Source organism: Camelus dromedarius, chromosome 2, assembly GCF_036321535.1.
Source record: "Camelus dromedarius isolate mCamDro1 chromosome 2, mCamDro1.pat, whole genome shotgun sequence".
Classification (NCBI taxonomy): Eukaryota; Metazoa; Chordata; class Mammalia; order Artiodactyla; family Camelidae; genus Camelus; species Camelus dromedarius.
In genome coordinates, this window is record NC_087437.1 from 87024791 (window position 1) to 87039539 (window position 14749).

Below are 14749 nucleotides of genomic sequence, written 5' to 3' on the forward strand. Positions count from 1 at the left end.
ATTGTTTAAATAATAAATACGATTTTGCGCCCGTTAACCTTAACCCTTAAGCTATTAGAACGACCCAAAGATACGCACAAATAAATACAAAGTATCAAATGCCTACCAGTTCATTTAAATAACTACTGATAATAGAGAAATGTTTCTCATCGAAATATGTATAAAATCTTTTTTAAAACTTCATTCAGTATTCTAAAAACTGTAGCAAATAATTGTCTAAATAGCAGCATTATGTGTGGAATGCGCATAAATTTTAGAATCTCCTTAAGTACTTCCCAAGAAGACAGTTAAACTCGTATCTCCCAACCAATTATATACAAAGATTGACCTGGATAAAGAATGGAGCCTTTTTTCTTTCTATCTAATTCCTCTCATGGATTTCTCTTTTTGAAACTCATTTCAACAGTTTTTTTTTTTTAAATTTTAATAGCGAGAGTGAGCAATATCTTTTAACATTTATAAATAGTCAATATTTGTAATCACGGATGTCCTCACAAATATTACCTGAAAAAGTAGTCAAACCTGGCATGCTATTATGTCATCAGTGCTAAATTATGGCCACATATCTCCAGAACAATGAGAACCTTTATGTTTACAATGATTATTATGAACATTTCTGAAATTCTGACCTTTTCTTAAATACCTGGGATGAAGAGTTACTTTCATGATAATCACTATCAGTTATATTTTAGTGCTTTCTAGTTTCATATACTTCTAAAAAGTGAGATATAATTGCACATAATGTGTAAGTTTGAGGTGTATAATGTGTTGGTTTGATCCTAGTTTCGTACACCTTATATGGTAACTGCCTATAAATTTGCATATTTAACTAAATAGATACTTAATTCCATACTAATAACAAAAAGCTTGATTGGGCAATAGGAGAATGAATGCCAGACAAATTGATAAACAAGTCAGACAGATGTGGAAAATTTCACCAGACAGCTCTTAACATTTGTTCTCTTTCCATTATTATAACTTCACATATCTTGGCTAATTGCTTTCTACAAACCAGACACATTTAATTGTGATATCATTAAACTATACAAACAACTATCATTTAATTTGCACATAATTGAAAATATTTTATTTCTTTTCTTTCCTCCTCTTAGTGAAAATCTTTGGTATAGTGTATTTTTTTTAGCATCATGTAACAAAAAAAATCACAAAAAGATACTTTAAAAAATCTCTCCTTTAGTAATAAAAAAAGCTGAAGCTATTATACATAATTTGGCATTATCTGTGAATTCGAGATGAATGTTTCACTGTGTGGCTTCACTGAGCTGCTGATGCTTATTGAAGTCTCTTGGCAGCTGGCCTTGCCTGCCTTTTCTTGGCCAAACCAATCAATTTCATGCTGGTTTCTTAAAACCTTTAAGATCTCCTACTAAACTGAGAGCTCCTTGAAGATAGTAGCCACATCTTAATCATCATTTTATCCACATGCATTCAGCCATAGTACCTGGTTCATACTATGTGCTCAGTCAATGCTTAGGAAACAGAAAAAAGCAATTACTAATTAAATGTGTTACGTATTGCCGAAGAAAACCAGGAGTTAACTAAAAGCTATTTTGATCTTCAAAAGTATGTTTGTTGTAAATGTTCCAAATGTTCATTAAAAACATTAACTACCAAGTATTGATCACTTATAAGTAGCAAACACTGTAAGTGTTTCCATAGGCATCTGTTCTGGTCTCCCCTACATCTCTATTAAGACATAATCCTTATTTAACAAATAACATAGTTAAGAGTAAAACTATACAAGTTCAAATGACTTAAAACACACACATGTACACATATAAATAATAAGTTGCTGCAAAATCTAGTTTTTAATCTAGCTGTTTTATATTGGGACTTTAATAATGACATCTATCTTCCATCTGCAATAATAAGAATTTATGAAAATAGCTTAGAATGGAAACACATCTCAAGTAAGACAGATGAGATTCATTTTTAAACTTTTCAGAAGTAAAGTTTTTAAATTAAACCAAATTATTTTACCATATCAATTCAAATCAAGAAAGATGCATGTTACATTTTAAATCTTAGTTCTTTACTGGGAGTAAATTGTATATTAGGCAATATATTTCAGATGTCAACTATGAAAAACTTTTTTGAAAACATTTTAATAGAAGGAAAATAAAACATGCTCTACTCAATGAAAGTGAAATAAAGACTCTCTTTCCTTGGCATGCTGGAAATCTACACGCGTAACCGTTATGTGTGCTCCTTCTTAGAGGATATACACACAATTATCCTCCAGATGAACAAAGATGGACAAACTCGGCCCCAAAACTCTATTCAAATAACATGATGAGCCAAACCAATAAAAGTACATGAGATGCAACATTTCTCTTTAATACATCTGTAGTGAGCATAATTATTTGGGGGGCATTTAAAATTTTCCCATCTTGAGAATATAGTAAACTTACTAAAATGTACTTTAAAAAAACAACATTGTAGTGACTAAAATTAAAAGGTGAGCATTTTCTAAGTAATTGCAAAATCTTTGTTTTATGTCACAACATGATCCTTGGTAAAAGTGTATTACTTTAACCCTTTATCTTGAATGACTATTAGAATATTCATTTGTCACTTGATTTCTTTCTGTATCTCTTTTCTTTAATCTTTATAGACATTCTTTATGTTATTATCCCTTTATTATTCTTACCAATCTTTTTTTAAAACTTGAGCATTTTTTAATTAAAATATAATCAGCTACAATGTGCCAGTTTCTGGTGTACAGCACAATGTCCCAGTCATGCATATACATATATATGTTCATTTTCATATTCCTTTTTCATCAAAGGCCATCACAAGATACTGAACATAGTTCCCTGTGCTATACAGAAGAAACTTTTTTAAAAAATCTATTTTTACATACAGTGGCCAACACCTGCAAATGTCAGACCCCAATTCTATTCTTTTTTTTATGGATGCCTTTGGGTCTTGTCCTAGCCAAAGTCTCAGAGTTATAGACAAATATGACCTTCCCATGGGCACCTCAGTGCTAACACTAGGTCAGTATATATGCATATGTGGGTGCTGGTAGTTAGGGAAGTAAGAATGGTTTATTATATTGACAGTTGTTTTACACCACACTTATGAATTCCAATTTTGAAAGAACTGGGGCCTAAACCAATTACATCAAAGTAGGGTGTTTCAGAGCTTGACTTCACATATTTTAATACTTATTCATAATTTTTCAATTTTAAGAAGGATTGTCAATTTGCTCCAGACAGAGCAAGAGCAGCATGGTCATGTGTGAGGCAGGGCTCAGTAACTTATTTAAGCACTTCCTCTGTCCCGTACACTCTCTCTCATTTTCTTTAGTCCTCACAACAATCCGTGTGTGTTATTGCATCCATATCAAAAAGGATTCAGAGATTCCAGGCTAGTCTAAAAACTGCCTTAAACTCATTTTTAAACAAAATTGGGAATGAATGCATAAACAAACCAAATTTAAAAATAAAAAAAAAAATCACTTCACCATTAAGCGGCATCAGTGGGGCTTTTGACACTGTCCTGTACCACTTTGCCTTTCAAACACTTTTTTTTCCATCATGGTTGTTTCAATTATAAGTAGATACTGGATTATTTTTTCATGACTACATGATATATTTTGCATCAGTTTAGTTCCCTAGAATATGTAACTGGAAGGAAACTTAGAAATTATCTAGTCCAAGTGTTTAGCTTCACAAAAGAGATAAAACAATAACTCTGATAACTATTCAGAGTCCCAAAGCAAAGAGTCGAAGCAGAGAGGAGTATTTGCCTCTTTTGATACACATCCCAGAACTCTTCCTACTCTAATAGACAGCCTCCCCTTTAAAGCTATTTCTTGGACAAAACTGTGACAAGACACAGATTTTTCTTCTGTTGGTTTGTTATAATTATTATTATTTTTTCCTACTGGAATAAAAGTGAAAACCAGTAGGAGGTTAATTCTTAATGATAACAACTTGTCAAGATAAATGCTTTTAAATTAATACTGATTAGTAGTAAATGTAATCTTTCAAAGCTGCTCTACATAGGTGTTTACTTTTTGGTTTTGGGAAAAAAGATTTGCACAGATAAATTCCCAACAAAGCAATTCAGATTTCTGTTCTTATCAGCATCGCTCAAACCATATGAAATTTTGATTTCAAAGAAAAAAATACAATCTGTGTGCCAGGTAGCCACGATTGTACAATAATATGATAACCATCTTTACATATTTCTTTTTTTCAGTCTTAATTATACAAAGCCGTAGGAAAAAGAATATCCTAACAGTTAAGAGCAGGAACTTGGGAGTTGTGAAACCACGGACCAGACACTTAACCACTTATGGTCATATAAAATTGTTGTAAGGATTAAATGAGGCTTTAAGCTCATACAGAGGTTCTGAATAACTGTCAGGACAATATCCGGGTCTGCCTTTGTTCAGCTGATTGCTCATGCTGCAGATATGCAATATGCCTCCACACCTGGGTGTGGTGACTGAAAGGCGTCATTAATGTGTTAAACGATGTGGAATGCTTCAGGCACACTGTGACACACCACAGCAGAGTGATGTTTCCAGATGCACAGGTCTCTGCCTTGATTTCAAATAGGAGAGAAAGAAGCTCGGTTACTACACAAGCGAAATGCACCAGGAAAATTATAACGTATACATTCGCTTGTAATCAATTCAGAACTCATTTGTTTGTTGAGAGAAGTAAAAGGTGAAGACGGCAATTCATAGGGTTTATTAATCACACAAGTGAGACAACAAGGGGAGGATTCGTTGGAGTGCGTTACTGGAATCTCATCTCCGCTATTTCCTAGTTGATTTCCATTATATTTTAACTTTCCAATTTACTACACTGATGCTACAAAACACCTCGCTTCGTGCTGTAAAAGAATGCACGTAGATGCTGCTGGTGTCCAGTTTACATGCAGCATACTTAATCACCCGGCAGTCTTCATTTCTATAGAAACTCTATCAATATGTGTCCACAGTTTAATAGCAGACCCAAGCTGTATACTTTTCTGCTTTTATTCTGAAATGTTTGCTTCTTCAGAAATTCTAAAGCCTACCTGGCTGTCTCTGACATAAGATGTTCCACTGTCAACTCTATATATGCTGTTTCTAAACCCCAGTAGAACAACAAGGTGAGTAGAGGAAATGTATTTCAGAATAAAGAAGAAAGAAGATTTTAAAATATCTGCTCTATCAATGTAAAAAAATCAGGCCGGATTCTAAATGTAGTTAAAGGGCTCTGATAGTTTAGGATTCATTTAATAAGTGTGTATTGTTTATTCAAGATATAGAAAACTATTTTTTTCTACTAATAGATGCTGTTACTTTGACCTGTGAAATAACAGGCCACGAAAGCAGAGGCAAGTAAGCTTTTTAAAGTCCTTCAGGGTGAGCAGGGATAAATTTGGGAGTTAGAGATTTGCAAATGTTAGCCACCATATATAAAATGAGATAAAAAAAAATAGTTTCTTCTGTATAGCACAGGGAACTATATTCAATATCCTGTAATAAGCTTTAATGGAAAAGAATATGAAGACAAGCATATATATGTATATACATGACTGGGACATTGTGCTGTCCACCAGAAACTGACACATTGTAACTGACTGTACTTCAAAAAAAAAAAAGTCCTTGAGAGGAAGTCAGTGGGTAGGTGTCCTTAAAAGTCAAAAAAAGGGTATTGGTTGATTCAAATTATACCAGTTAACAAAGTTCTAAACTATAACTCCTAGAATTATATATTTAAAAAAAAAAACAGGAAAAATTATGACTGGATTTCCAGTTCAATCCTTTCATATAGTGGATAGCAATTTTCAAGGAAAAGAAGAGATTTGTCTTTGATTATTAAATTAAGTGGATGATAGGGGCCATTCTGCTTAAAATCAAGAATATGAATGTTTTCCTCAACATCAGAACGTCTCTAAGATGCTATCCTCCTTTGTGTAAATTAACGGTCCTTCCATAGGAAATCTGAGTAAAACCACGTCAAGTTCTCTTTGTTTTAAATAATATTATTTACTGGTCTTTTTTCAATGGAGTGGAAACTGAAATTCCTAGAGTAATATCAAGCACCTCAGAAAGTCTTACCCGTAAGTGTTGATTCCCTTGCCCTTCGTATTTTTGCATCTGACTTAATTTACAGAAAATGATAAGCTTATTCATTATTATAGGTAAGAACTATATTATAGACAGAAACCAAAGGCAAACAGAACATCAACTTGCTTTGCCAAAGGGACACGAGTGGAGTAACTGACAAAAGGTGACTAATCTCTACAGATAAGAGCATAATATGGACAGTGCTAACAACCTGATTTTGATAAATGTACTGAGGATATGTAAGAGAGTGTCATTGCTTTAGGAAGTTCACACTAAAGTATTTAGGAGTAAAGGGGTATAATAGCTGCAGTTTACCCTCGAGTGCTTTTATTTAATCATTTGTATCTTCCTCTAAGATGAAAAAACATGCTATGCAATATGAAAGGCAAAGATGAAGAGCCAGGAGAGTGTCTATCCAAGATGCTGGAAAGGGAAGAGGTTCGCTCTAGAGCACACTCTTTACAGTCAGGAGTCAACGGGAGTTAGTGAGTACGAAGAGGAGGAGGAGGATTTAGAAAAGCAGATGAGATAGCATTTTCTTTTCCCTCTTAAACTTGATGGTCTTACTAAGTTAGGAGGGTGTAAGAGGAAAAAGCACACTCCTGTGTGTCTCCACTACACAGTACTTCGTTTCTGGGCACCAAATGTGTGGAGATTTTTCCCACACCAAGCAATTCTGCCACACCTCCTGGGTGTCCTACAATTCAGTTCATTTCTGATACCCGGAGTTAGCATCAGATCCCACATGTTAAGGGCTCAGTCCCAGAAGACTTTCCCAGCTGCTTTCAGATACTAATCTCAAATCCAGGTTGCTATCTTCTGTGCTTCTGGGTATAAACTGGAGGTTCACATGACCTCCCCCTTCACATTCAACTAATTTATTAGAACAGCCTACAGAATTCAGGAAGACATTTTATTTACTAGGTTAACAGTTTTTATATAAAAGGATGCAACTCAGGCATAGCCAGATGAAGAGATGAATAGGTCAAGGTACCAGGCAGAAAATTTCCATGCTTCCTTTAGATGTGTCACCTGTCAGCATCTCTATGTGTTCATCAACCCAGTTCTCTGAACCATGTCCTTTGGTTTGAGTTTTTAAGAAGGCTTCATTGTATAAGTATGATTGATTATCACTGACCACTGATGATCAAACACTATCTCCAGCCCTTCTACCCTACCCAGAGGTGGGATTGAGGAGTGAAATGGCTAAGAGTTCCAACCCTATAATTACATGGCTGGGTCCCCTGGCAAACAGCCACCATCTTTAGGGGATTTCCAAAAGTCACTTGATTAACGTAAACTCAGATGTGACTGAAAGGGGTTATGAATAACAAAATACACCTTTATTGCTCTTATCACTGAGGAAATTCCAAGGGTTTTAGGAGCTCCGTGCCATAAACTGGGACCAAGACCAAATACATATTTCTTACTATAAATCACAGTATCTCAGAGGAAAAATCATCTGTGGAGAATGAGGGAGTGAAGGATAAGATTAAGTTTGGGGAAGAGTCAGATGATAAAGAAGATCTCTTGCAGAAAACCCCTAAGGAACCCTGTGATAAATGACTGAGAAGCAAGGACCAAGATTACTGTAGATGGCATAGGTTATAGTAGATTTTCCCAGCAAAGCCCCCGCACTGTCTCCAAGGCAGCCTTTCTTTTTGTAGCTATATGGCTCAAGTCATAGGATCGCAGAAGGAATACAAGAATAGAAGTTGAAAGCAGAGTTGGAGTTGGGAGACATAAGCAGAAGTTTGATCCCTTGATTAAACGCTGGAAAAGCATCTTGGATCTCAGTTTCTATAAAATGAGAGAGGGGTGGATCTCAAAACTTGAAAACCTGTAAATTCTCTGCTAGTGCCCCCTCTTCTTGTGTGAGATTGTCACGTGCTATAGGATAGTGGGGAAAGGGCAGATCCCTTGATGGAGGTGGAGAATAAACAGAGACAAATATTCCACTAGTGGAATGATTTTCTTGAAAACTGAAAGGTAAATATATTTATTCCAAGAAAAAAACAAGAAGTAGCATTTTACCCCAAGATATAACTTTACAGATTTTTGTTTTGCAATTTGCAGTTCTTTCTGTGTATGTTTGATTGATGGCTTCATGGATCCACTCTTTATGTAGAGACCACGCTTTTTATCTTGCTGACATACTTTGTGAAAGTATTAAGAGCTGGGAACTAACCTCCGTATTTACAACATAATCCTCTACAATTTAGAAGGTGCCTTATCAAGTGGTCATCGCCTGGCTTTTACAGTGTAATCAAGAGAAAAATCAACAAACTCAATCTCACAAACTAAATTAAAAGGACACATTTACGTTTCCCCTTTGTATCCATGTCAGAGATAGAGACGCTAGGAGGAATTTAAACACCAGGCATCATATCTGTCATAGCCGTATCTTTCTAGAGGTAGGAAGCTCATTTCTCAAGGCTACCAGTCCATTAACCTTCACAAGAGCAAAAATAAAGCAAAACAATGAAACACTCTCTGGAGGAACAGCATTGCTTCTAATCTCGCTTATATATCTTACTGCAGGGATTTGAAGGTGGAACAAAGACCTCTACCTCCCCAGGCACACAAAATGATACAGACCCCCTGAAATACATAAAATGCCTCATGGTGCATACTGTAGACATATATGTGATTTTTCTGAAAAATGAGAGTGGGGTCAGGGAGAGTAACTGATATCATCCCTACTGAATCTCCGTCTTACGCTGTGATTTGTAACTCGAGGGCTAAAGCATCAACCCCATTTATTTTTTTAAAGTCTCGGCCTGCTCTAGCTTGCCACTTTACCTAGATTCATTCACTGTATATATCTGGAACTATTAGTTTCCCGATAAATGCACTGTCAGAAAGCCAGAGGTCAATGATAAGACAGAAAATAAGGAGCTCTTGCTTGTTTTTATATGGTTTTGTTTGACTTAGGAGATAATTATAAACACAGATTGATGCTCCTATTTTAAACAAGGTAGTAAGTCAGAGTGAAATATAGGATTTGGGAAAGCCATTTGCCGCATAATTATAATTTCTTAAAATTCCTGTGTTCATTGAAAACGAGAAGCTATAATCATGTGATACGTAGCAATAGCATTGCTCATCTTTTTTTCCTCTCATGGAAGACAGTTAAATAAACCTAAGTTACAAGTCTTTAAATATTATTAGTTATAAAATTTAAATGTCACTAACTGAAGCAAAACAAAAGCATATGTTGCTTGGTCTGGGATCTAGCTTCAAGTGGGAGAGATGACAGATTCAGCAAAGCAAGATTAAAATCATGATTCAGTGGACTTCATTAAAAAGTCATGTCTTTTCCACAGGGAAACTTTATTTATCGCCATGAAACAATATAAAATTATAAGAATTTCATCAATATAGGAGACCAGAAGAAAAGCGGGAACAAAAGAAGGATCTGGAATCAGGAAGAGACACATTTCAGCATGGACTCTGCCAGGGGTTCTATTCAAAATATCTGTCAGCTGGCATGGCAGGGGCATGGGTCTCTCAAGTTGGAAGAGCTCCAGCACAGGGATCTGGAGACCCTTCTAATGCCAGGATTTATTGCTTTGATTGCTGGATTCTGGGGGAAAGAAGAGTGAGACATGATATACTGGGTTTAGAGGGCTACTTAGGGTGCTTGAGAGATTAATCAGTACAGATGCACTTCTATATTCATCTGCAGAAGTAACTGTACCTGATCCTAACTAGTCTAGAAGTAAGTACAGAATTTTAATCACCAGTAGAGTCATACTGGTGCATTCTTGATGAATTTTAGCCCTGGATGACACCAATTAACTTTGTACCCTTAGTAGTTTAACTAACCTCCCTGAGCCAGCCAAGTAAGAGAGAGAAAGAACTCAGTTTCCTGGCTAGGTACCTGGCTGCTCTAAGATCTCTTCCAGCTGATAGAATTTAGTCATCTCTCCTTTCTCTTTTCTTCTGACATCTAGTATTTATATTCTCAGAGCTAACAGTGAGTCCCCCTAGACAGCACAGGGACTTCCATAATTTAAGCCAAATGCAGCAAAGAAGCTGAGTTTACACTCAGTCCTAACTCACAGTGAGCCCACCTGGGAGCAGATGTGAGAGCCTGTACTTCTAGCTGAAGCATTCTCAGGGTGCCATCCTGTCTCTTCCCTTCCCCCCTTTTTGGCTTCAATGTTTGTTTGTGTATAAGTGATACAATAATATCTCTGAACTGCTTGGAATGAGCCTCTAATTAGATATCTTATAGCAATAATTATGCACAATAAATATCCATCAGCTTAATTTTGCACCAGCTTTGCTGATTAGACAACTGTGTTTTACTCATTCATCACAGTTATCACCTTGGAAAAATGATTGTCTTATTTCAAAGGGATATCACTGGTATGTCTCTGTAAACGCTGCAGAGTATAACCCTTCTACATGTTTGAGAGAATCACAACTAAAACCCCATAAATAATTTTGGACACCACACTGTTAAAAATATAATGAAAAACAAAATCACAAGAATTATTAGAGAACTGAAAAACACATACAAGATTTAAAGGGTGATTGAAAGAATAGGATTTACTAACAGTAAAGAGAAATGTAGGTGTAAGAGAAAGAAAGGTGAAAGTTTTGTTTAACTTTTTCATTCCATATTAAAGGTCCTTCGCTTACAACCTGGCAACATAGTGTTTTCTATTGGGAAAAATTTGTCAGAGGAAAATACAATTGGTGAAATTACCAAAATATTTATATCTGGAAATTTTTTAGATCAGTGATTACAACAGTTTTCCACCAAGACCTCTTTTTACTACACTTCTCAATATTTTTATATTTTTAATTTTTAAATACAAGTTGTATTTATTAAATAAGATGGGTTTATTGTATTCTTTTTAATTAAGCAAAGAGTTTTTAACTATCTGAGCTCTATTACCCAGTGCTGCTGAGGAGCATAAAATAACTGAATAACCATATACAAAATCTGATAGAATTGTAACTAAGGTAAAGATACTTACAGTTTTATATATAACCTCCATAAGATTTTCCAACCTAGGTTCAATGTCTGTTAAGTTCTTTAAAATATGAAAACGTTTCAAGGATCCCCGTAAGTACCATCTCCAGAGCCCCAAAGGTTGAAAGATTTCAAATTGGGAAGCAATGGATTCAACTACTTTAAAATCATCTAATAAATCTGATTTATTCTCAATTTAAGAATTAAATTGAGCTATTTAATTTACCATAACTGTCTAAAAGTGATCAAAGAGAATATCCTGGGGCTCTTTCAAATCTTTTTTTTTTTCCTACCCTTTTTTCCACTCTTTCTGTCAAAACTTGGCTCTGAGATGGCAGGAGCCGGAAGCACCCAGCACGTACTCACCAGCCTGGTTAGTTGTGATGCTGACTGCAGCAAACTGTCTCGGAGGTGAGCTCAGCTCTGAAACCCCGTTGACGGCATCGATCTCAAAGGTGTAGTTAGTGTGTGCCAGGAGGTCTGTCACTGTCACTGTGGTGTTGGTGAGTCCAAACTGTCGAGGGAGGAAGCGGACATTGGGGCTGCACGGCTCACACTGTTTTACATTCCACCCACATTTTTTACATATGATGTTGAAGGTAACATCTTTCCGGCCTCCTGTGTCCAGAGGCCAACTCCAGTCCAGGATAACCGAGGTTTCGTTTATATTAGATATAACATTTCTTGGTGCAGATGGAGGTCCTGCAAAGTAGTTCAACAAAGATTAATGAGCCTCACTTCTGTTTTCTACTACAAGGGAAATAGATAATTTACAATGGAACTGAAAGAGGTAAATAACCATCTTGTCTTTATTATATACTTTTAATTTGTCCTTAGAGGATCTATGAGATTATAGACACATGGATTCAAGAGCCCTGTCCTCCCCAAGAGATAAATGGGGGAGTTTTGACTCAAGGTTGAAGATGCATTCACAAAGTCCAACAAAGGAGTTTACCCCTAAATTCAATGCTCTTGTGAATAGTTATGAAAACTTTAGTATTAGTTTTATAAACCTTAGTCCCTTTTCCCTATGACCTACGACCAACCTATAACAAGAGGGAATAGCAAAGTAAAAACACAAATCCTGGGCCAATAACCTCCCCTAGCCTGTCAAACATAATGCAAGATCTAAAACAAGATACAGAAAATTCTCTTTCTTTCTGGGGGTCCTGTTGCAGGAAGTGCTTGAAAAGCGAATTCATTTTGTATGATAAATGTTGCATTTGTGGTGATCCAAGCATGGTGAGTGAAGCAGAGAAAGCTTTCAATTTGCACATGGATAACGGGAGGAAATGGGCCAAATGCTTTAAAAAAGAAAAGAAAAGGAAAGAAAAGAAAAGAAAAAGCACAATAAGAAGAAAAAAAAATGAAATAAAACAAACATGGAGGCATGGGTTGCAGCAAAACTACTCACGGGTACAAGCCATGGATGGAGGGTCTTTGTCTGCTCGGAAGTAATTATTCTCACACCTGCAGTTCACTGAACCATCTTCGTGAGTCGAACTGTGAGGTGGGCACTTAGCACACTTCGTATTACCATCCAAAGCCTTGTAGAAACCTGGTCGACAAGCTACAAACAAAAGGACTCTGTTAAAATTCTGTGATAATTTTGAAAACATATCCTCAAAAATATGTAAAACAGAGTTCAGAAGCTTAGGGCATGCATTCATTATGAATAAAATCCATTTTCCTCCTCCCAGAATTCACAGAAGTAAATAACGTGGCCCCATGTAGTTTCTCCACATACACATTTGAATTTGCACCAAATGTTAGGGGGAAAATATCCCACAAGTTTTAGATTATTTTGGCACTCGAGTGTGATGAAATTTCCAGCTCGTGTTTTCACAGCTTTACTTGGCACTGGAGTATTTGTGGAGAAAATAAAGCAAAGCCATGTCACCATGCAGTCCTTCCCTCTTTAAACGTGATGCAATGTGTGTACTCTGCACTGCACTTAGCACTGTGTCACAAACTCACTTGTGTTCTAATTAGTTTCTGTGTGTACAACTTTATCCACACACATTGTAAGCAACTGAAGGAAGGACTCATGACTTTATATTTTAAGGTTCTTGATATATTGTTCTCCTGAGTTATGATATTTTTTTTCTGCTTTGACAGCGTCATTCCTTAACTTCTATGGCAATGGCCTAAAATAAAGATTTTAATGTACTTCCTTGTCTGTGTCTCAAATACACAGGGATTTCTACTTAAACTGACATACTTGTGAATTGTTACTAGTTAATGCTTTTTAAAAGAACTATGTTATCTTCTTTCTATCTGGCTGCGAATCTCTGAATGACATGTTGTTTGAAGCCCAATGAACTGGTTACCAAATATTGATTTCAACTGATTATTTAGTATTCATTATCTATTTCCAGCTTTTACAGAAATGTCTCCATTAGAGTATTTTCTTTTAATCTGATACAAAATTTAAAATGCTGTAGTGTTTTATTTTGTCCATTTTCATAATTACACTGAGAACTGAAATCATAGTGAAATTCCTAACAAAAATATTCCTTTGAGGAAGGAGTTCAGGGTCTTAAATTTTTAAGTGTCCTCTAGATCATCTTTGGAAGGCAGTAATTTCTTGAGTCCCTAAAAGTCAATTTCAAAGCTACATTGAGATTTGATGCACTTATATACAGAATAGATCTTATAGACTATCTTTATCATAAAATACATCGACAAGACAAACAAAATAACTGAAAATGATAGTATTCATTAATCTAGTCTTGCTGTTTTCAAGGTCCTACGAAGAATGGCTTTAGGACTCTATTACATTAAATTGAACAATTTTTGGTATAACATCGAGAGCCACTCATATAAATTCTATTGCCCTAACCAAACTTGAATTAGGATTATAAACTTTTGAACATTGTTCTTAAGCATGGGTTAGACACGTCCACTCATATCTCATGTCATGTTGCTTCGGGAGGAAATGATATAAAGTATAAACACACTATGCACTTAACTTCTGGTTTCAATTTAGCTCATCGTTGAGTGCCTTTAAATTTGCAAGAGGGCATTGCTGAGTCTTTAAAAAGATTAAGTTGCAGTGTTCCAATGTACTTGTTATTTTGTTTGCTTGTAAATTTATCTGTCTGTTTTAATTTGAGGCTTTTATGGTTTTTACGTTTAGCATAGAGGTATTTGCTAAACATTCAATCGCTTTTTGTTAACACTCTAAATGGCTATACTATGTAATAACTTAAAGAAAAGACAAGTCAGTCATATAATACACTTCTTAGCTACAGCACCACAGCACAGGATTTCTGAAACTTGAAAGTAGCTACAGTTAATAAACCTAGAAGTTAAGAATATGACTCAAACTTGTAAGTAGACTTTATCTAATTTTGAGTAAATAATAACCGTAGAGATGAGAATAGTAAAAGATAGGTAGGCACAGATACATGCAGTTTAAAAATATTTGTCCATCATCTACTCTTGTTCAGTCTTTTTGTTAGTCTTGAAGACACAAATATTTCTAATTCTGTCCATCCCCAAAAGGCCTTTGCAATTTGAAAGCAGACAAAAGACATTTAACACAGGCCACATGGAGCGAGTGCTCCATCCTGATTGAGCTGTTGGAAGAAACTACACAGAAGGAATCCCATTTGAGAAAGATCATGCAAAGATAGTAGGAGCTGGCCTGTAGGAAGTATAAT

The 14749-nt window shown here is 35.6% G+C and overlaps 1 protein-coding gene across 3 annotated transcripts in view; it reads right to left on the reverse strand.

Annotated features, from left to right (window-relative positions):
* The window catches only part of EPHA3 (EPH receptor A3), a 329726-nt gene that overhangs the window by 104033 nt on the left and 210944 nt on the right, over window positions 1–14749 (reverse strand). For all 3 annotated transcript variants that reach the window (XM_010978517.3, XM_010978516.3, XM_064496298.1), the window contains exons 4-5: window positions 12499–12654; window positions 11451–11786 (exon numbers count right to left, since the gene is read on the reverse strand). In XM_010978517.3, coding sequence (XP_010976819.1) covers window positions 11451–11786; window positions 12499–12654 — 492 coding nt within the window. The remainder of the gene's footprint in view (window positions 1–11450; window positions 11787–12498; window positions 12655–14749) is intronic.